Source organism: Diadema antillarum, unplaced genomic scaffold (assembly GCF_040938485.1).
Source record: "Diadema antillarum isolate AM-2024a unplaced genomic scaffold, OU_Dant_1.0 scf00000157, whole genome shotgun sequence".
NCBI lineage: Eukaryota > Metazoa > Echinodermata > Echinoidea > Diadematoida > Diadematidae > Diadema > Diadema antillarum.
This window is the reverse complement of record NW_027271046.1, coordinates 1,058,738-1,082,667: the sequence shown is the minus strand read 5'-3', so window position 1 is coordinate 1,082,667 and position 23,930 is coordinate 1,058,738. Positions and strand designations below refer to the sequence as shown.

At 38.4% G+C, this 23,930-nt stretch overlaps 1 protein-coding gene across 1 annotated transcript in view; it reads left to right on the top strand.

The window, feature by feature from the left end:
* LOC139722098 (ATP-binding cassette sub-family C member 5-like) overlaps positions 1–23,930 on the top strand; it is a 105,227-nt gene that overhangs the window by 4,779 nt on the left and 76,518 nt on the right. The window contains exons 2-7 of the mRNA XM_071633420.1: positions 10,636–10,851; positions 12,683–12,854; positions 19,564–19,722; positions 20,958–21,105; positions 21,742–21,975; positions 22,661–22,834. Coding sequence (XP_071489521.1) covers positions 10,689–10,851; positions 12,683–12,854; positions 19,564–19,722; positions 20,958–21,105; positions 21,742–21,975; positions 22,661–22,834 — 1,050 coding nt within the window. The 5' untranslated portion in view covers positions 10,636–10,688. The remainder of the gene's footprint in view (positions 1–10,635; positions 10,852–12,682; positions 12,855–19,563; positions 19,723–20,957; positions 21,106–21,741; positions 21,976–22,660; positions 22,835–23,930) is intronic.

The window sequence follows — 23,930 nt, the reverse complement described above, 5'->3', positions numbered from 1 at the left end:
TAAACCGCGTGACCAGCATAATGTAGATCAAGAGATTTTAGTGGGTAAGGAGTTTGGGACACAATGCACGTAAACGCGACTGTATTGATATACCGTTCACACGTGGGACTGGAGTAACATAAATCTCACAAAATTGTCATCAGGTGCGTATTATATACCTTTACCTGCCATGGCGGTGTGTTCGAGAGAGACTTAAAGGAGCGGAACACATCAGATATCTATCCATTTATTTCATAATGCACTTTTCTACTATTTTTCTTCAGATTATTTGGATATAGGGCCTTCTTATACGTGCGCGAAACGCTTTCAAAACCAAGATTCTGCTAGTGACCTCATCACTTTAAATCACTGCTGAAGTACCATTATGACTAACAAAAGACACTGAAATGCACCTTTCCCTCGACTGAGCATAGCTTGCATGTTTTCACGTTACTAATAATATGACTAACATAAAATAAGAAGGGAAACATGCAAGTTATAGGTCTACTCGGGAGTGTCTGCAATCGACTCGTATAGGGGAAGATGCATTCTTTTGTCAATCACACTTTAGCAATGATTGACAGATGAGGTCACGAGCAGAATTTTGGTTTGGAATGGTTTTTGTGGGCGTATTCAAGTAATCAGACGAATAATGGTAGAAAATGTTAACCAAAATATATGAACCGTATTTAGATATTCGTTTTACCACATAAGTTGGCCAATAGATGGTATTATCACATATCAACACAAGTCAACATACATTTGCATCGCATAAGTCCTTTAAAAACAAGAATCTGGTGTGTGGGTTCAGCAACTGTAGAATACCCTTAAGGTTCAGCAGACTCAAATGTCAAACAGCACAGTCAATTGCCATTGTTATGGCCCGTCTTTTAACATTACACATTCCATTTCAAATGTTATAGCGTGAGAATTACCCATGGACTGTGCAGTGTCACTGCACCTCTGGAGTGGAACTTTCATGGATCGCTCGAGGCAAGCTGACAAGCCATAACAGGATAAGCTCACCACGCATTAAAAAAGAAAATAATGATTTAATGGTTACACTATATATCATCATGCTTCCAACGTCCATGTTTTCATAGCCGGGGATGAAATTGTTCACTTTCTTCATTCCTCCAAATCTTCGTCCATTAATTTTGTTCAAATTTTCTCCATAGAGAACATTCTCTTCACTAATATCTTCGAGCTCCTTACTTCGAAGAACGTTATTATAATTATGATAATGTCTTCATCCATCTTAAAGTCGTTCACTCCTTCATTCAACTTCCAAGGGAAAGATAATAAATCGGCATTTCTGGTGCTTTGATGTCTGATTAGAAGAACTAAAAAAGATAAACGTATAAAAGAAGACCAAAAACAGGTTAATTTCCGCAAACGAGTCCACAGGAATACTATGAATGATGAGCTTTATTCCTAAAGTGGTTTGCTTTGTTTCATTGATTTTTTTGATTTTTTTTGGCTCAAACTCAAATAATATCCCTCATACAAGTACCTAGCGTAATATTCGATGTCTTTATACCAATAGTAGAGAGTTTGCTATGATATTTACTAGGAGAATCCATTCAGAAAAAGGCAGTAGACCAATTATGATGAACGAAGATCAAAAGCAGTTTAAACAATGGCAGTGGTTCCAGACTGAAAACTCCTAGCCGCTTTCTCGCAAGCCAGTCTGCCAATTCAATTCATATTGTGTAAGTATGGACCCAATGTAAAGTTTAGAGAAAAATGAAAGTTGAAAATAAACGCACTGTAAAGGCTTCAAGAAAGTGAAAATTAACATGTACGTGAATGAATATGATATAAACCGCACTCAACATAACTTATCCTGGAGACAGTCAGACAGTATAGAGTAAGAATTAGATGTTTCAATAAACAGTTTATCAGCGAAGTGACATCTGTTTGTTTGCTTGTCTGTTGCCATTTCCATCTGACAAGTTAATAATTGTCTGGATGTAGCCCATTTTGAGCTGCATTTGCCGCATGTCTTCCATGCGGTCCAGTTGTAGTGTATATATAGGCCATACTTTGGATTATGGGGAAGCGGGACTAAGTACTTCACCGGGTTAGTGTACCCTGCTTTTTGACAACATGTTTGAGATGAATGAATGAAGTGGGATCTTTCATATGTGTTAGTTGTGACTCTCACACACGCGGGACCCCCATTTTATGTCCTATTCAAGGGGCAATGTTTTGCCTACAGCCATAAAGAGAGGACATAATAAAACACATTTCTCAGTATAAGATTCACTTGGATTCGAACCCAATCCCGAACCCGAGTCATTGATCCATCTTTTTCACAGATCTCTTGACTGTGATGGCATTATTCTTTAGCCTTTTGTGTGAGGGAGTGTTTTTCTTGCATTTTTAGAACATCAGCAAACAGCCCAGTGAACAAAGTTCAACGACTTCTGAACTTGAGCAGTATTTTACGGTGTTTTTTAAGCCGCAATTATTACTAATGATGAACGTTTCTTTATTGTCACGAGTGTCGCAAAATTTAGATTGATCCACCGTATGAGTCAAACTGCATCCGGACACTGCGGTAAATAGGCCTATGTTATTTCTGTAAATGTTTGTTTGTTCATACACCAGAGCTGTTTGCACATGAAATAGTCAGGTGACATTTGTACTGAACTCGTGACCCATTAAAAAAAAAAAAAACCAACGAAACAAAACATAATCCTGCATGCGCTCTCTATCAGTATTCTCCGCTTATCATACTCATTACTGAATGTAATGTGGTAGCTCCCGAGAGCTTATAGAAATTAATGAGGGAATTGCATACATTCTTAATTGTGTGTAACGATGATGACTTTTATTCTTCCATGTTAACACTTCAGACCATTACACTGATGTACAGAGAAAACTGAAATGGTATCTAGCAAATGCTTTGAAAATAGGGCTATAACCATAAGACCAACAATGTAGATGATATTCTGTTAGGGAACTTCCTTGATACGACACCAGTGTTTTCAGAGGATCGAATTAATTTGACCCGCTTGAAATATCTAATCGGGTCGGCTAATCCTTTCTCGCAAGCCTGTCTGAGGTCAAGTTCTATAGTCGCTTCCCCTTGATTTAAATGCTGGCACACACACACACACACACACACACAAACAAACAAACACAATCACACACACACGCACGCGCATACTCACAACCACATAAGGAAGTTAAAAATGTATCATGCTCCAATATTACAGATTTGCATATCATATCCTGATCCTTCTGAGAAGAAAAAAAAACGTGGTAAAAAAGTAAACAATACAAACAAAAAAGCAAACAAACAAACAACTGGAAAAAAAAAACACACACACGTAGCCTTCGCTATCGCAAGAAATGACATTCACGTGTTATCGGTGAAACGGAAGCTAACGAGAATTACATGGGTAATCTGTTGACGTAGGGGTCGACCAGTGTGATGGTCATTCATTATCGTTATGAGAAGGTACACTGTCCAAAGAGTTTTGCGCTTACACTCAAAGTATAGTGACGTTATTCTTGTAGGTCTCAAACAAGAATTGAAGAGAATTTTCATTACCTTTGACTGCGAGGGACAGTTCTGTCTGTATAGCAAATGGATCATCTTCTATAGGTAATTTAACAATTCAAAATATATAATCAAAGATTATTACCTTTATGTCTGTTTGATGTTTACCATCATACAATACTATGTCCTTTGACCGATAACGTCATACTTGGAAGATCACTTCAAAACAGATATTGAAGTCATATCGAACGCAAAACATCTCTTGATGTATACATTGTAGGTCTATAAAAGTTTTTAAGACTCTTTTATTTGTGTATTTATCATGTAAGCGCGTCTAAAGCGTGTAGGTGAAAAGAATACATGAATAAAACTCATCAGAATTCAAGGGAAATGTCCTGTATACATGTACATGATAATGTTTGATCATGATTTCTAATAAACATAATAATGCTAACAAAGGATCGACATTAACTTTTCTTCTCTCGTGGTCCGCTCGGGCCGCTAGAATCTTTGAATCTGAAATTTTGTTCCCCCCCCCCAAAAAAAAAGCCCTCTTGCAATGGCCCCAAAATGAAGTTGAAATATTCATTTTGAATTTAAAGCTGCCCGATCGGGCCACCAAAATATAGCCTTTTTAGAAATTTGCTGGCCCACATCAACTTTCAGTGACCCCGAGCAACCGCTGATGTCGAACCCTGTGTTTGTTATACTATAGTATCTATTTATTTATACATGTATCTATCTATATATCTATCTAATGTTTATATATCTATGAATCTATCTCTATCTATCTACACATACATACATGACATACATATTTATCTCTCTATATATATCTTGTATCTATCTAGCTTTCTACCTATAATCTATCCGTTATTTATCTATATCTATATTAAGTATATTTTTAAAGTAATTGGTAATAGCGTGTTCTATAGGTCAAACAATATTAATGGCAGTGCAATGGAGAACAGAAAAAAATTCCTCCTGAAATTTATCGTAACAATATGTTGTATATATATCAGCGTATTATTTTCAAGGCATACATTTTCCGGCACCTTGCCCTTTTATCAAGTAATTACAGACATGCACAGTAATACAGCAGATCGATGATCACGAAAGTAATCCCAAAGTATAGATACCACTTACTGGAGGAGAGGAAAAAAAGATTATCTATTTTCCTGCGTAACGCTTTTAGCACATTTTGTTCCTCAAATTTCAGCTCATGAAACACATTTATGCTTTTGTTAGTTATTATTCTGAAGGAATCGATTAATGACTTATATCGTTATATTTTTGTATCATTTAAATCTATGGGGCCTTTGATACTTACTGCTTTGGTAAGAATCTAACTGATCACAAATACTGCAAATACATTGTATGTCAATTTCGTTGCATGTTAGTTGTATCTGTTGAGGTATACCATGTGGCAACAGATTCGGTGACTTTTATCAACATTCCCACAGTAAAAAGAGCAATAGAAACATTGATATTGACATACCCACCACTGCGGTGTTCTTTGAATCGCCATCAATCTATACACCGTAAACAAGAATAACATTTTGCATCTGGGCGTGATATTCAATTCATCTAAACAGCCACTCTAGCTTGATCCATTATCACTAAGCATACTCAATATCCACTATGTTTTCATTATACATGTGGTGAGCAGAAAAAGAAAATACACATAAGGCTTGTCATAATTTATTGATTGAACAGGATGATTGTCTTGCTCACAGCAAGTTGTTTATCCTCTTTCAGGGGCTCTTCAAATTTCAGTAAGTTCTCTAACTAAATTTCGATTTGACAAAATATATCAATGTAAAGGCATAATTTACCATTTGCAGATGAAACAAAACCCAGCTAGTGCTTCAAACTAGTTCTAATGTGAGTTAGAGATAGAAACAACCAATGTAAAAATTTGAACCAGTGTAAATCGATGTTAAGTATTGTTAAATAATACAAAATGTGGACAGTAGATTATGTTCCCAGACTAAACCGTCTGCAGTTATGGTTTAATGAGAAAAATTGTCTTATTATCTCCTTATATTTGAGGTTTTATTGCAAAAATTTTATATGATATGATGTTTTGTTATACCACTGACCTACACATATTATGCCTCAAAAGTGATATCTTGAACATTTTTTTAAATCACTGCTCCCAAAGGTAAACAGGACCTTTAATTATCATGTTGTATATGAGAATTGTGATGTTCATCTTTTGTGCAAGTCCTGAAATTGTTTGTGCACAGGAGCACTGCGTTATTCTCCTGAGAAAATATTAAAGGATCCTAATTACTCACCCGAAGTTCCAACACTTCGTTCAAAACGTCTTGTTTCGCATAAAACTGCCCAGCGATTATGCCTCAGATTGTGCGGTTCGTGCAGTCATGCGGGCATTTGCTGTCTGAAACCACTGCCATTGGGTCTAATCTTTGTCGAAGGCTTGACTCATTATATAATTTGTCATTCAAATCTAACGAATCTATATTTTGGGGGAATAATCGTCCAGCTTAGCATGACTCTTTTGAGCCAAGTCGGTGAAAGTTCGCGAAGGGCCCAAAATAGGCCAACAAGGGGAAGCCGCAACACATCGCGACATCCGGAACGTGTAATCGGATTGGTGCTCGAGGAGAGTTCTTGCGCGGAAATGTCAGTGACTACAAAACGGGTACACTGTACCAGTAAACGATAAACAGGAGTTGTAATTTCATATCACTGGGCTCCATTCCACAGTAAAAAAAGTTGCTATGATAGCAACTCTTGCTTCAATTGAAAGTGTTGAGGTATAATGAAAAGAATTAACTCTGTTTCCTGATTGGTTGTTACAAAAAGAAAAATTTGCCATTTTAGCTGCATGGAATTGTTATCTTTTATGAAAAATGAGGCCCAGGTGCTATCTCTGATTATATAAACCAGATAGCTTCGTTAAAGAATCTTGTGTCATGATTTGAGAAATCAACTCGAACAGGAGCTGATGTCATCAGTCGAGATCAACTTTTCCAGACTAAACTCATTATGAATGCCCCATCACCAATATGGGAGCCAAGGAAATGATGTGTGTATGTGTGTGTGTGTGTGTGTGTGTGTGTGTGTGTGTGTGTGTGTGTGTGTGTGTGTGTGTGTGTGTGTATGTATGGAGGGGGGGGGGGTGGATGGAGGGTAAGGGGTTGGGGGCCATACTGACTCCTCCCACCCCACCACGTACACACACTTTTTTTGGCTCTTCTAAAAAAAGTGAACAAAAATGAGAAGAAAAATAAAAGACAATCACAACAAACTCATGATTTCAAGAGAGTTGTGTGTGTGTGGGGGGGGGGGGGAGGTGGATGGAGGAGGGTAAGGCGGGGAGAGAGGAAGGGAGGTACAGGAGGGGAGGTGAGGTAACATTTGACCCTTGACCCCAGCCATAGCAGCCTCTCCCCTCGCTTTTGGTTTTCAAACAACTTTCAGGCAGTTGATATAAGTGTTTTGATTATTATGGGATATGGGGTAAGAAATACTGATATTAAATACTACTCGATATGCGCTGCATTTAATTGACTCACAACTCAAGTCGTTACACAAATCGAATATTGTCGTTATCCATGAAAATATAGTGAAAATATAGTGAAAATTTGCCTTTGAAACCACTCTTAATTTTGCAGCGCTATCAACTTTATTTCGTCATAAAAACCGCTCTATGAATATCTTATATAAACGAGATTATCCGCCTAATATATAGATCCCTAAAATTTCATTCATAATTCTCCGATGATCCACGCACTAAACTCTATTACATAATAGTAGGCCTATATACTCTCAGAAAAATAGGTATAACTCAAATTTGCACCTTTACCGCAGTGTCACACTGTCTATTACCTTTAAGGGTGAAACTTTGCACCTTCCTGGTCTGTAGGGTGCAAAGTTGCACCAGTAAAGGTGCTCCCAGTGTGACACGTACACGGTGCAAAGTTGAACCTATTCTTCTTAGAGTGCATGATACCTATTTATGAAGTAAAGTATTTCCTATCCTAGTGATACTTTGGCATAACCCTATCTTTAAAACACATAGTTTTTATAGGCATGGGGTATTCGTTAAAGAATGTCAATGAATAAGGATAAATGCAGGAGATCGTTGGTGAAAGTGTCGTAGTTTTTGTGAGATGCGTAGGGTTATCTATGCTGTACATGGCCTGAATAAAATGATATCTCCTGTAAGGATAGCAAGCCTTACAACTTTTCAAAGCGTGTCGAGGTTTCGCCATGCCGACCTTCGAAGGAAGTTGCCAATGATAATATGTCAATATCCGTTTATTGATACCTGTCACACTTGTTGAGAAAGTTGGTCTCTTTACCCTATTATAGTATTCTAACCCCGAACGCGGATGGTGGAATTTGAAATGTATCCGTTCAGTAGATGGCGATATCACAGCGTATACTTCGTTACAGCTATAGGTGCGCATGCTCGTGCAGGGGAGAACACGATTTCCTGAAGGAAATTGGATTTCATCAAACAATCTTCGCCTCTCCGAAGCGCGTCAGACCAAATGCAGAGATTGGGTTCCGTGACAGACAGTATCGTGTCATGTCAACCTTTCACTATACACCGCGTGTTCAGAGTTGCCAAGGTGACAGAGTTGCCAAGGTGACAGAGTTGTCAGGGTGACAGAGTTGCCAAATTTGCCAAAGTTGTCCAAGTTGCATTGCCGTTCCACGTCAATATAGCGTAATGCAAAACGGACCCATACCACAGTTTTATTATAGATCCGCAATATAGATTGATACGAAATTGTCAGAATTTCAAGCTCCTAATTACAAATAGGCCTATTTTGATCCTGAAACTACAATCTTCATTGCATATCTGATTTATACAAAGCCAATATAAACATTTGATGATACGTCATGTTTTATACATATTGCATAGTTTTGTTCTTGTGTTGTTTTTTTTTTTTTTGATGGAATACAATTTGAGGTATGGGCCTACTGCATTCCATAAATTTCTGCTTCTTCCTTTGCTGATTTGAGATTATATAACATGCTTTTTATTAACTTTTAGTATAACTTCTCGTTATGTAGTACAGTAAGTTCACTGTGTGCAAGGAATTAAAAAAAATGTAATTCGGAATATTCATTATCAGTCTGTCAGTCTGTCGAAAATATAACGAAATTGAGCACCATGGATTTTTGAACTTCAAATAGGCCTTTATTGCTCTCCGATAATTTATATACAAATATTTCTTAGAATGACATTTTGTAATATAGGCCTATTATCATGATTATAGGCCCTACATTATAAAGACGTCGGTAGTGGCGTGTTTCATTAGTTTATAGGATTAGCACTAACAAATAATATCCACTTTTTTATAATCCGGCATGCCATGATTTTAATGTGACTAACAAAAGACATGTCGAGGGAACATGCACGTTATGCTTAGTCGAGGCGAAGGTGCATCCAATGTCTTTTTCTAAACATTATAATCAGCACTTTAGCAATGATTGACAAAATAAAATGAAGTCACAACAGGAATATTGGTTAGGAAGGATTTTTGCAGGCGTATATATCCAAGCAGTCTGAAGAAAAATAGAAGAATAGTTAGTTAAAATACATGGAATGTTTCTAGATAGTCGTTTCACCGCAAAAGTGATGTTGAGGGTATCATAAAATCAACACAAAAATATACTAATGTATGTAATGATAATAACATACATTAATAATAAATAATGTAATTTAGTGAACCTTTAAAGGGATACAATAAACTGTAAATGCTATATATAGCATTTCTAGAATATCTGGAAAGATTAGCAGTGTCAACGAAAAAAAAAAAAGGAAGACATAGCAATTGATTCCCTTTCTAGTGCCTGGGTTTTTTTTTCGCCACATAAATCGATTACAACACAGATACTTGTTAGTAAACAAGTATCCTCCGTGAGCACTGATGTGCTGAACGAACTAGCACCTTGTTCGACATAAAGCTTGGTGAGAACTGGAGTACAGGCATAACAGTAGGCTACTCTCACTGTACCAGTTCGGTATGTGATTTTCATTATTTTTTTTCTTATGTTTTGTGTATACAGTGTAGGCCCTATTATTCTTGTACTGTATTGCAAATTAGGGACCCTGTGGAAGAACAGTCATATTTTGCAAATATGACTGAACGGGCAATCCCCCGTTTCTTCTGTACGTATAATGCAATATATATGCAACTTGTAATGTGTGTATTTTTTATCTGAAGACGGAAATAAAAACAAACAAACAGTCAATCGCTCTTGCACAATGAAAAATCCCTTTTCTGAGGCGATCAGTAGATCAGTTGTTTTGATTATCAAATACTAAATGACTCGCTGACTTAACATCATGGTAAGATATGGAAGAAGACTTTATTCTTTCTTCTCTTTTATTTTCCTATATTGTAGTCGAGGAAAGCATTGGGTCTTGCCCAGACAAACAAACCACAGGTCACATTCCTTGTAGTCTTGCATCAATGCCATAATGACAATCTTTTGACCACGTGGACCACTCAACGTGTATAGTATACATGCACAGCATGACGTTCAATGCAGTCGCTGCCTCTACGTCTGAATCTCACGTAGATGACAGGCTAGCAGGCAGGATAGGGAGATGTACAGCTGCGACCGTAGAAATGACACGTGCGAGGAGAGCGCCTTGTTTGTTTGACGTCCGCTGGAGCCACGCGTTACTAGTATGGACAAATAGCGCAGCACACTTGCACACTTCACACCTCGTACCTCTAGTACCTATCGATTCCCATCTGCCCATGCAGTGTTCTGTGGATGTGAATGATCGCTCATTGAAGTGCGGTCGGGAGAACATGAAAGAAACCACGTTTATTATTCTAACTACTTTATCAGTATCTGTCTGATTGAATGTCTGTCCGTCTGTCGACCTGTCCACGAATTCCATGTATGTCAACCGTCAACTACAGTCTATCCATCTTTCTATCTAAAACGTGTCGGTAAGAAGACTGTTTGCAATAACGTTACCTTCGAGCTGTGGTACGGCAACTACTTTAGTATTGTAACCAGCTGCAATGTATGGTATTGACAGTGACATATCGCTCATCCGTCGCTGTGTTCATCTTATAATCAATTCTGTCATGATTAGATAGAATAATGTTAAGAGTTTGTTTATCTTCGCACATTTACAGGTCATGTTTTTGGTAATCGTGAGATAGTCGAGAAGAAAGGAAGAAAGAACGACATGGCTGACAAGAGTAATGAGAGTGATGGAGTCACGGAGCTGAACGGTAACCTGAGCGGGGATCAGATGGCAATCTACGCCGGCGAGTCCGCGGGACACAGGCGACTGTCGGAGTCGACAAACGAAGATCTCGACGGTCCTGGAAGTCGCCGCTATTCATACGGTAAAACGATATAGACCTACCATGCCTGCCGTGATGACTGTGCAGTTGATTGCAAATGGGAGATGGTGATGAGAAATACGGGCATCAACTAAATACTTTTATTATCATTAGCAGGGGCGGATCCCGGAATTCTGTAAAAAAAAAAAAAAAAAGGGGGGGGGGGGCGCAACTAATATTTTGGTGCCACTTCCGGGTTTCATTTAATTTTTTTTCTTTTTATTTATTTTGTTTTAAACAAAAAATAAAGGGGGTGTGCGCCGGTTGCGCCCCCTCTGGATCCGCCACTGATTAGGTGATCCGAGTATCCTCTCGGATCACCTTCTGTTTCTGTAATGATTCTTTGTTTTTCTCCTTCTTCTTCTTTATTTCTTTCTTTATTTTTTCTGAAATGTTGTGCAGAGGTTAACTCAAAAAGGTCTTTGACTTTATCGATTTCAAACTTAAACCATGTATATATCATGTCGTAAGGATGACAGATCTAATGTTCCATTTCATTTTTTATTTATTCATTTTTTTTATTTTTTTTTTATGCCGGAAAGCATATCCGCTAATGTCACTGATGATACAAGTGATGTCCAGAGTATAAGGTTCTATAATCCATGTTGCCCTTGGATGGCATGCTTTCAGTTCTTTCTCAACAAGATATTGAACTAGATCTCGATGTGAGCAATATGCCTGTCTTTGTATAAAATGCAAAAAAAAAAGAAAAAAAAGATGGGGAATAAGCTATTCTCTGAATGAGATCATTTTTTCTTTAAATTTCAGTAATTGTTTTCAGTACTACATTGTAGTTAGACAGTCCTTTCTTTTTCATATTGATGTTCATATAAACATCAAAGCCCCTTCTGTTGGTGCGTAAACAACAACTATAAAATATTAGCTGTCGGTAGCATTTAACGAAAACATGAACAAAGTATACTAGGTCTCATTTCATATAAACAATATTAGGAAAGCAACCTTGCTAGAATAGCAGTTTCCCGAAGGAACGAGTCAATCAGAAAGCAGGAATTTTGTTATTCTCCATGACACTTGACTTACCAGTGCAGCAAGATTCGCACTCAATAATTATCATCAGATTATAGAAATTCTTTTTGAAATGGGACCATGGTATAATGGATACCAATAAATATATTGTCAGTTCTGCTGTTTACGCTGTGTTCTATCTATTGAACGCCGCCACGTTGGATACAAGCAAGATGTGAACACATACGTCTATCTTTTTAATTCATGTGTGTATAAAGTGTGGGGTGTGTATAGGTGGGTGTATAGGCCTTTCATGCACATCATGATAGGCCTATCACATTCAATTTACGGAAAGGATTGTGAAATACATTAGCAACGATGCCTGTAGATATTATTGATTATGCATCTTTAAATATATGCCATCTGTTTATGCTGCATACAAGAGTTTATACTACGATTATCATGATTGTTACGTGAGTCACAATCTGTTCTTGCTGAATGCGGAATCGTTTTCAGCACAATATTCAACTCCCGGTGCAGCACCATACCACACTAAACAAAAACGTGCTTTTATATAGGCCTATTTAGGGTATATGGAAAGGAATATTCATCGTGATTTAAAAGGGAATAGAAATATTTTTGTGGTGTATTCGTTTTTATAATTGATATATAAGAAATACACTGTATGTCTGATACAGTTTAGAGAAAGAACATACAGTTGGGTATATCCGCTTTTTTGGAAATGAAATTGCTGTTATAATATGTCTGCTGTGGAAAAGAAATATGTATTTGTGGTATATTCATTATTGTAAAAACGTAGTGTGCTCGTGGTACACATATCGTTATTCACTCACTTCTGCCTCCAAAGGAGAAGCACTAGATAATCACGACCTTGATACGATGTACGGGGCTTCCATACCGGACAAAGTGTGTGCTTCAAGAGATCGCTACCTAGGGGACGGTCGGAGAACTTCGGCCAAGTTGCAGAGACTCGACTCGATGAAAGTCCTTCTGCCCTACAGGAGAAGCAGACGACGGAAGTGAGTACAATTTACCTGGAAAGTCACTCTGATCATAATAGGGAGCCTACAGTATTGTGTTTAACACAGAACTACATAATTCATCCTCCCCCTGTCCCTCATTTTCACTTTTCTAGATGCCTTGTAGTGAGACACGTGATTCTAATTTTAATGTGTATGCGCACTGGAGCTCTAGAACTTATAGAAATGTGTATGACCGCTACCTTCATAGTGACAACGATGCAGAAACTCATTGCTGATTGGTTATCGACAATGCCACCGAGGGCTACAAATCAAAGGTATAATAATATTGAAATCTTTGCTTTCTCCGATTGCTGTGAAGTGCTTCGGGACAGAATCGTAGCCCGGAGTCTCGTTTCACCACGAAGTTTGATGTATTGTGAGTTGACATGATATCAGTATAGTGTCAAAGAGAGCATGCAGCTCAAAAACAATCAGTCGTAAAAGATTGTTTCCTGAGTAAGTGCAATAATCACAACTTACTCGTGACTAGTGAATTGCAATGACCAGTAGAGCATTTTATCAGGTCTCTCTTAGATTAGAATTACTAGGAATATTTACTTGGCGCGACTAATTTGAAACTATACAGCTTGATATGATTGAGGACAGCGACGCAAGTTGTCATTGGTTGTGAAGGTGCCGCATTAGCAACCGAAGAGGTTATAGAACCTCCTTGGGTGCAACCGTGTGGCGTGCGTGGCGGACGCAAAAAGATAGTTTACAATTTTTTGGGGTGGACGGCACGCTCTCCCGCGCGTTCATCCCTTGCCGTCACAGTAGTCTCGAACAAGCCGCCTTGTGGAAATTAAACTTAAAGTCACCAATGCACAAGACCTTTACTGAGTATTTAAATGTCGGCTCTTCTATGTAAGGGACCCAGAGAAGCACACTGTGCAGCACGCTTTACTTCTTACCATTGTCAATTTGTGGTTCATGACCGTGATACACATATTGTTCTAGTATATCTTCAGGATCTCGGCATATTAAAACCAACAGCGCTTCCGCGCTTGATTGAGCGAGGTCTCTTTGCTATATCTTATGTTTCGCATCATTTTGCAAATTTCCTTTCAATTAACCGCGCCCCAGTCTTGCAATATGGTAAATAGTAGCACTGTATGCTACGGAATTCTGTCACAAAATCGTTCATTTCTACAGAGGTGCCTTTTCCGAATTAGAAGATATGAGAAATCAAAATGCAATAAAAAATTCTGTTTCGAAGTGGTATTTTGATAACTACCCCTTTGGTCACATGATACAACCCAGATGAGATTAAATAGTTTCCGGTCGACACGAATATTATATTGAAACTAATAATAGGACCAACTCATCGTGATAGATTAGAAACACAATTATTGAAAGTTAAAAATGACTTTCCTTTCTCGACGGAAACCAGGAAAGAACATTGTCACATGACTTCCATTTATGTAGGGCTGCATCACAACATGCGACAAAGTATGGCTTTACTATTTTGTCATGCCGTACGGCAAGCCACTGTGATAGTCAACGGAATAGCCCCATGGCTGTGGGAGACCATCGCCATTGAGTATGGAACGTTTCCCTTTTATTTCGCAGTAGTCTTAACAGCATGGAAAATCATGCAAAATAAAAAAAATCAATAAAACCATGCTTCTGCAGGTAGAGCTTCTACAGAAATTGTGGAAAGATCAAATTTGTATAATCAAACATCGCAAATATTTAGTTTTCGTGTCAGCGTGTTTGTAGCGTTTTTACGTGTTTTTTTTTTCTTTCTGATTCTCTGTCACCGCTGGTCCTTTATACGGATCTGTTGACATTTCATTTCAATGCAAGGTCTATGAGATAGCTTCTCTCACACACACACACACACATACGCACACACACACACACACACACACACACACACACACACACACACACCTATCCACACAAACACATTAAATCACTGCTAAAACTTTGACTTTGATGATATAGGCAACATTACCGTTTTGATTTCTTCAAATGTTTTCAGGGATTCGACGATTATATCATTCAAAAGGTTCGGATTTGGAACTATCTAAAGGGTGTATAGAATATATGTATTGCGATTCTTGATCAAAGAGTAATTATGTGGCTGAAAAAAAAAATGCCCAAAGATTGGCCTGGACTGATTATCTGACCCTTATTAAGATACACGTAAGGGACAGCGCAGTAATATAGTCTTGATTTAAATGTGTATTCCAGGAGAACGAAACTTGATCGGAGTTTAGATAGCGAAATTATATAGGATAAATGTCGATTTCACTATTTGAATGTTTATGATTCTTTTATATCACCAACAAGTACTAAACCCAAAGTGTGGCTGAATGTAGTCGATGACATCGGTGAAAAATGTACACCTTCCTTACTTTGATAGTGGTTATCTGTAGCGCTGGATGTTTGACATTATAGGAATCCCCTAAATGGGCCGTGACAAAGAAGACTCTTCTTTCTAAGACGTTTCTTGTCGTATTATAAGGGTTTTATGCACAGATAACGTTTTCCTTCCTGCGATTGAAGCCGTACGTGATGTGTATGAATTCCCATCCTGGGTGCTAGGATTCTATTTATCAATCGACACCTGGAAAGGCGTGGATTTACGTCGGATTACACGGAGTTTCGGGAGCGGATTTCTGGCCTCCAGAGATTGGCAAAATTCGCTGCGAGACACGTTAATCCAGCTCCGGAATACCTTCTGTCTCTTTTTTTAACTATTTCTTTTTTTCTCCTCTTTCTGTCAAAGCCTTCCAAGATGGCCGCTGCTTTGTAGTTAATCCACAACTTTATACTGACATCAAAAGACAATGTGTCCGATTCGCGAGTTTATGTTTTACAATTTTCCCTCTGCAAAGTTGCCAAAATGTTCAACTTAACCCCTATAGCTCTATACATATCTCCCACATGCATGGCACTAAATTATGTACTGTTAGTATAATTATGTATGCTTTATAGCACTTGGCTTTTACCTCTTTCAGAAACAGGGTAAATGATATTACCCTCAACATCAATGTCTGTAACAAGCGGAAGGAATATGTACTTTGTGGAATTTTCTTGATAATTTCTTTATCACGAATTGTATGGTCTTCTTAACCACGCGATAACTGCACTGAAACTTTAAAAATACTCAAGCTTTGAACGAATCGTCCGACTTTGTTCAAACTTTAATGATGTGTTCTATTTATATGTTAACATTCACTCAATCCACGTTTATATTTGTGTTTTAAAAAGACAGATTGATTTACACACACAACGGTAACAATTTGATCAAAATCGGATACAAATTAAGGAGGTTCAGACTTGTGAAGTTACGCTAATTTTCACACATGTCTTGAAGAGTCAACACGAATATGCAAATGAGTGAGGAGATGTTGTTATCGTCTCATAACTTGGCATATTGGTATGGTTTGTAAATACACGATCTTGAAACTTCTGTATAATGCCTTTTTTTTATTCAAATGCAGTTACACGTGTAGTACATGCCCCAGTCTCAGATTCCGTTACCGGTATATCTGACTTGTCAATATTTTAAAGTTATTCAGTTGTATGACATTTTACACCTTAACAGCAGAAAAATAATAACTTTAATTTTTTTCTTTTCTTTTTTCACACGATCAATGGCAAATTATGAGGTGATGACATTATCAGCTCACTCATTTGCACACTCACATCAACTATTTGAGAACTGCTTTGCAAAAATTAGCGAATCCCTAAATTGCATCAATTTCTAATTCTGATTCCGATTTTGATGAAATTATCACTATTTTCCTACTAAATTAAATAAATTCTGGGCCAGATTTGTCCTTTAAGCGAAAGGACTGTATACTGTATGGGATAGGCCTAATTGATCTTGGTGGAGGCCTCATTAATACAAAGGAGATACGGGCGTCTCAACAAAATAAAGAAACAGTCGAGGAGAGAGAAAGAGATAGAGAGAGAGGAACAGAGAGTAGATCAAGAGTTCAAACGTGAGCAGAGAGCAATGAATAGAAGTTATGTTTATGTGTTGGTATGCAATTACACACGATTTTTTTCCCGGCATGTTTGTGTGTCTGCGTGTATAATTCATGCGGTGTGAGTGTGAATAGTTTGCCTTCCAATGCATACATGACATTGTGTTCTGTATTTTCCCCTCATAACACTCTTCAACTAAAGTGAACAACAAGAAAACGACATACAACTATACACCACTCATATACAGACGTATCTTGTTTCAAAACATGTATTTGGCTTACTTGGTTTTATAAATATTTGCCTTGGTATATGGTCCTTCCATGCTGTTGATGCAGTTTTACTATGTTTTGACTAGGTTTACTTGTGTAGTATCATACTTTGAACAGGGATTTGCAAATAGAAATCGCAAAGAAACAAACCTTCAACAGATCCACATTCCTTCGCTATTCAGATCAGTTGAATCCACATCAGTTGAATGTACAAGTGTTTGCATTCCTTCTCCCAGAAATCGAATTCTGAGCATGCATTTACAGCAGCCTCTTGCATTTTTTTTTTTTTTGCTTTTGTCTGTATGATGGTAGGTTGTATATACTCTCAAGTTAACCACGCTTTAGCGTCATTTCGATTTTTTTCGGGATTTTATCGCGCAAAACTGATATTGATAGGGAACTTTAGATCTGCGACGCGAACGCTATAAAGATGACGCTAATAAACCAGTTCGTAATAGGCTCATGTAAGGCCGTGTCACACCTTTCCGGGCAAGCTGCGTGGGCTTGTTGCGAGGAGGGATTTTTCAGCAAGCAGGAGAACTTTCCGCGGGCGGACAAGAATGTTTGCGAGTTTCGCACTTGTTTCTTACCTGCTAGACGCGTGCTACTTACCTTCCACTTGCGTGTATTCCGTGTGACCTGCGTGAGAGCTTTGAAATCGATCCGTTTTCTGTTACTAGCGACTTATAAGTACCTATTTGATTACGTTGGAGTTGTCTGCGAGGTGCTGCCGGTAAGGGTCTCCTACTGGTGTTCTGCGGGTTCCTCTGAGAGCGAACCCCCACGACTCACTCGGGACAAGTTTTGAGCATGCTCATGGCCTTGTCATACCGTATCTGGGGAAGTTTTGCGGCTTGACTTGCGGGGAAACAAATTTGCTACCCGGAGCTCTCCACAGTTGGTCCGCACCTGACAGTACCTCGCCTGTAGTTGCCATGAGGTGCACACGCAAGTCCGATTTAAACGCAGCCAAGTTTTCAGCATGACCAAAACTTTTTCCGGGTGAGTCGCGGGGATGTCCGCAAAGGTCCAGGCAGAACGCCAGATGGAGGCCCTTAGCGGCAGCACCTCGCAGGCAACTCCCACGCAGGTACTTCACAGTCCCCATACAGCAGCCAAGATAATGACATTCTGTGGGACTTCTGCCATTCCTTCAGAGGAATTCCTTCACTGAGTTGTCAGCCCCCACGCGCCTGGCACACAGGTCACACAGTATACCCGCAAGTAGAATTAAAGTAGAACGCGTCCAGCAAGTAAGACACATGCACTGACTCGCCCAAATCCTATAGTCCGTCCTCAGAAATTGTCCGGTATGCTGGAAAATCCCTACACCCAACACGTCCGCGTAGCTTGCCCGGAATGGTGTGACAGGGCCTAAACATGGTTGCCGGTAAAAAGATTCTTGTGCGCACCTCCGGGCGACTACGGGTGAGATACGTGCTAGGTACTGTCATGTGCGGGTCATCTGCGGGGACCTCCGGGTAGCAAAACTTGTTCTTCGCAAGTCGCACGCAAGGCTTGCCCGGAAAGGTGTGGCACGGCCTTAACACATTGGTACATGTAGGCCTAAATGATTTTTTTGTGTGTGTGTGCTCATGGTCAAAGTGGAGCTACAAACTGTGATCTATTATAGTGTATAGAAGATAGTGTTCTGCACATGGACGAGACAGTTGTTTCCATTGTCCAACTCGGGAGGCTCCGTCACATTGCATCTTAAGTACATGTATAGCATTTGCGTCCAGAGCTGTGTAAAGCTCGATAATAAAACGTCTATTATACGCGGGCGACTCTGCATTACAAAAGAAAATGAGAAATAGTAAATGAAGATAAAACGTCGTTATCTGCACAATATTAACTTATTTATTTATTCATTCGTTTATCTGTCTATCGATATATCTTTCTATTCAAGTGTATATTTATATATTTACTATTAAGGCGTATTAAAGTGTGCCTTTTAGACAGGATGTTTTGTGCTTCAACCTTTATTGGAGCAAAACCTAATGTGCTTACGTATCCTTATTGTTATCATTATCATGATCATTATTACCATGATTAACAATGATTAATGATAATGATAATAATAAAAACAGTAATAATAATAATGATAATAACAATAATTATAATGATAATAACAATAATAACAATAATACTACTACTACTACTAATAATAATAATAATAATATTATTATTATTATTATTATTATTATATGATAACTACCATTATCATTATGATAATGATGATAACAATAATAATAGTAATAATAATATTACTATTATCATTAATCATTGTTAATCATGGTAATGATGATTAATGATAATGATAATAATAATAGTATTATCATTATGATTATGATTATTATCATTATCATTGTTAATCATGGTAATAATGATCATGAAAATATTATTATAATTATTATTATCATTTAATATCATCATCATCATCATCATTCTATAACAATAATGATTATACAATTATCATCATTTTCGAATGGCAGGGAAATGAGTCCGATGGATTCCTCCGGCCTCTTCTCCTCCATGCTACTCACCTGGATGACACCACTCTTCCGGAAGTCCTATAACGGATATGCTCTCAAGGAGCGAGACTTGGTGCACCTCAGGTCGCACAAGGAAACGGCCCAGTCTGCCGCAAAGAGGTGAGAGCCGTATAATATGCGTATGACATTTATGTATCCATCTATCAAAATGTGTTGGACGTGTTGCTCAGTGAAAACATCAATGATAATAAATAGGGCTTCTGCATATTGTTTCAATGCCTTGATGTATGATGACATGCCTCACACCCAACTGGACCTTATGGGAGACCAGGAAGTGCAACTGAATATGGCCTATCCAGCCATCTTCTGAGATGGAAAAATGAAACAAACAAACAAAATGCAAGATATTCATTAACGCGTATCGTTTCGTTAGAATAGTGTTGAGTTTGTTATTGACATGATCGAGAGCGTTCGGGCCGCAATATCACTTTTACCCGATAACTAAAAGTGGAATGGGATATGGAATTGGAAAATTATGCTTCCAAAATGAGAATAAAACAATACTACAATCTGACAATGATATCATAAACAAGCAGCTGAAATGATATGAATCGTGATGATAGAAGTCAGCAACACTTTACCAATGTGGGCCTTCTGTATATCTACGTTTGGAACAGAAAACAGCATGGTGTGTATACGTTTAAAGAGACTGAAACTTGACATTAAGATACTTGTTTAATCACATAGGTAATGTTTCAGTAAAGAAAAGGAAAATAAATCATTCAAATGATGCAATTTATTCAGCATTTCTCCACGAATAAGACATGTGAGAATGGATGAATCGATACTCTAAAAAAGAGAAGAAAAACCAGTCTATGAATATCAAGAAGAACAGAAAAGAAAAACAGAAAATGAAGCATAGCTTTGTGTACCTTAGAATGAAATGAGCCAGTCTAGCTTAATTGCGCTATCCCATTGTCTCCAATATAGCAACAAAAAGGAATTTACTTCACCCCATATCCATACACATGCCGTTTCATAATACATTGTAACCCCATTTGTATGCTTTGCGTATACCGAATGATACGGAAAACGTCATAGCATAAATATTACGTAGTACGCCCCGCTCACAGTCATCGGCACAGAAAAGATGATTGGAGAAGTGTGTCATATATCTGTTCTATTCAAAACGAAATAATAAATGCATACTGCTATGAAATGTGAAACTATCAAGGAACGAAAGATTATAAATCAGAAAGACATTTCCTCTAAACACATTTATGTATCACTTATTCCCCAGAGGGGCACTGACGCCATTATGTTTGTCAAAAATGATTTTAGCGGATAACAAGTCTTACCAATTACTATTTTGTCATCCGCTGTGTTGAACGCAGGCTAGACGCTCTATGGGAGGCCGAGTTGATAGAGAGAGGTGCCGAGGATGCCTCTCTGGGCCGAGTTCTACTTCGCCATCTGCGCACACGTTTGCTCGCTGGTGCTTTCATCATATTCATAGCCATGGGGTCGAACTTTCTACTTGGGGTGAGTAAGCACAAGAGACCAGACTTCGGATGAATCATTTCAATTCAGATGCTTGTTGGCATCACAGCCATATCGCAGATCAGTCGATGTGAATGTACAGCAAGTCTCCAGATGTTCAATGCTGACTATAATATTATTTTGATTATGCGTAATACATGTCATAAAACAGCGTCTGTGCATATACACTGTAATCTTTGACTTGTACAAAATCAGCGAGGGCAATTTTGAGAGAAATTAACACTACACAGATGGACAGTGATGATGGTAGGCCAATGTTCTCAATTCACTTCACAGTAGACTTTTCTATTGATTTTTATAAGTTGTTTCTTTAATTACGCTGTAAAGTGCAACATCGATGACAATAATATGTGTTAATATAATGCGTGCAACACTTAGTCGTAAATCCATTTCATTTTGTTGGTTCTTGCAATACAGACATATATGTCTGAACAGATTGTATAATCCGTATTGTATTTGACAGAAGAATGTTGCCGTTTCGTAAACAAAGCTTGACACTTTTTATGTGCGGATTCTATATTTCTGTATCATTACCCCTTGTCAATTGTTAAACTTATTGAGAAAAGGATTATGCTTTCATTTTGTTATTTATTTCTATATCCTTCTTTTTACCAACAGCCCTATCTGTTCTACACTCTTGTAACACATCTCAATCAACCAACTCCTTCCGTTGGATACGCGCTTCTTCTTGCGTTTGGCTTGACCGTCAGCTTCCTCATGCGCGCTTTTGGGGTCCACTTTGGTTGGTACACCAGCGTCCGCACTTCGGCGCGTCTGCGCAGTGCGGTCCTCATGCTAATCTACACCAAGCTTACGCGCCTTCGTTGTACGACTGAGTTATCTGTCGGAGAGGTAAATTTATGAATCTTTGTAAGTTCGTTAGCCTTCTCTGCAAACTCTTCTAATAATGGATAAATTTCACTTGTTACGAACTATAGATAAAAAAAGAAATATGTGTCCCAGGAGTTAAAGGGACTGTACAGTTCTGGATGAGGTGAGGACTTAGCTTTTAACATTTTGCGAGATATTCAGAAACCACTCTATGAGATGTCAAAGAGCATGCAATTCTAAGGGGTATCAAAAGTTTATTTGATGTAAATGGGTTCTGAAATGGCTGAGATATCCAAAAACAAGGTGAAATAAAGAGATCCTAATAAAAGACGTGGCCTGTCGCCTTTTATTATGATCACTTTTTTGGATATCTCAACCAATTGAAAACCAATTTTCATCAAACAAACGTTGAATCCTTCTTAAAATTACACGCTCTTTCATATTTCATAAGAGGTTTCTCATTATCTCACTTAGGAATGTTATAAACCTGAATCCCCACCTCAACCAGTACTGTACAGTCCCTTTAAGTGCTAGTGACAGAAATGTTACATAGTTGTACCTCCTCTTCACCTGTCCCTTTCTCTCTTCTATTCTCTCTCCTTCTCTCGATCTTTTCTCACTCCACCTGGCTGTCTGTCCATCTGTCTGTCTGTCTGTCGTGTCTGTCTGTCTCTCTGTTAATCTCATGTATGGTTTCTTTGCGCAGGTCATCAATGTAATGGTCAACGACTGCACGCGTGTCTTTGAAGCCTGCCACATGTCGGCCATGCTGGTCTCCATCCTGCCGCTCTCTCTCCTGATTTTCATCGGAACGCTCATCGTGATCGGCCCAACTGCGCTCGTTGGCATACTGGCCATCTTACTCTTTTACTTCTTACAGGTGAATATATATATGCGTGATATGCGTGATAACCGATAGGAATTTCTAACGGACGTCTTTCTACAGACCGATTCGACGTAACGAAACACCCGCCATTAATTACGGTGTCCCAGTTGCATATGCGTATGCTGAATGCACATGATATAAATTTAAATTTCATTTCAATTCAGATAATTTCATTTCCATATAAAGTAATACAAGGTAATATACATAACATTGTATGTCACTCCTGCTGCAATAGTTAACACCATTGCAGGGTTGCAGTAGTATATGTAGTCCAAAGGTACCATCATTAGCTTGATCATTAGTGGGTGTAATGATATTGCCATCATAGTTACTGTGTACGAGTATAGTACCGATTAAAAAAGAATGGGCATTGTCATATTGTTTTTCACTTGAAGAAAGTTTTAGATATACGAATCGAAGTCAGTGTACATCAAGCCTTCACAAGATGCATGAACCCTCGATTGACCATTATGTCATCTGAATTGGCATCGTTTGTTTGTGACATTAAATGATACTGACAGAGTTGCATGTGTACCATCGTATCGGCTACAGTTCGTTGTTCCGAAGGTTCGTTAATCCGAAAGTGTAATAAGGTTCGTTATTCCGAAGGTTCATGAATCCGAAAATGACATAAGGTTTGTTAACAGAAAGGTTCGTTAATCCGAAAACGAAATAAAGTTCGTATTTCCGTAGGTTCGTTAGTACGCATCATCCTCACATTTCATTTTCGGATTAACGAACATAATGGGGACTTTGTGTGTTTTGGAATAACGAACCTCGGGTATAGCGAATCTTGTATCATTTTCGGAATTATAACGAGCCTTCAAGATAACGAAAATCACCCGTCATATCGCACATGTATCATAGCACTCTGAGCAATTGCTGGAAATTATATAGTATAGATGTATGTGGATAACGGACTACACTCTTTAATTGGAGAGGCTGAGTTTAAATCCCTCCAAGCAGTGGCGTATCTAGGGGGGGGGCAAGGGGGGCACGTGCCCCGGGCGCCACTCCTTGGGGGCGCAAAAAAAAAGAAGAAGAAAGAAAAAAGAAAAAAGGAAGAAGAAAGGAAAAAAGGAAAAAAAAA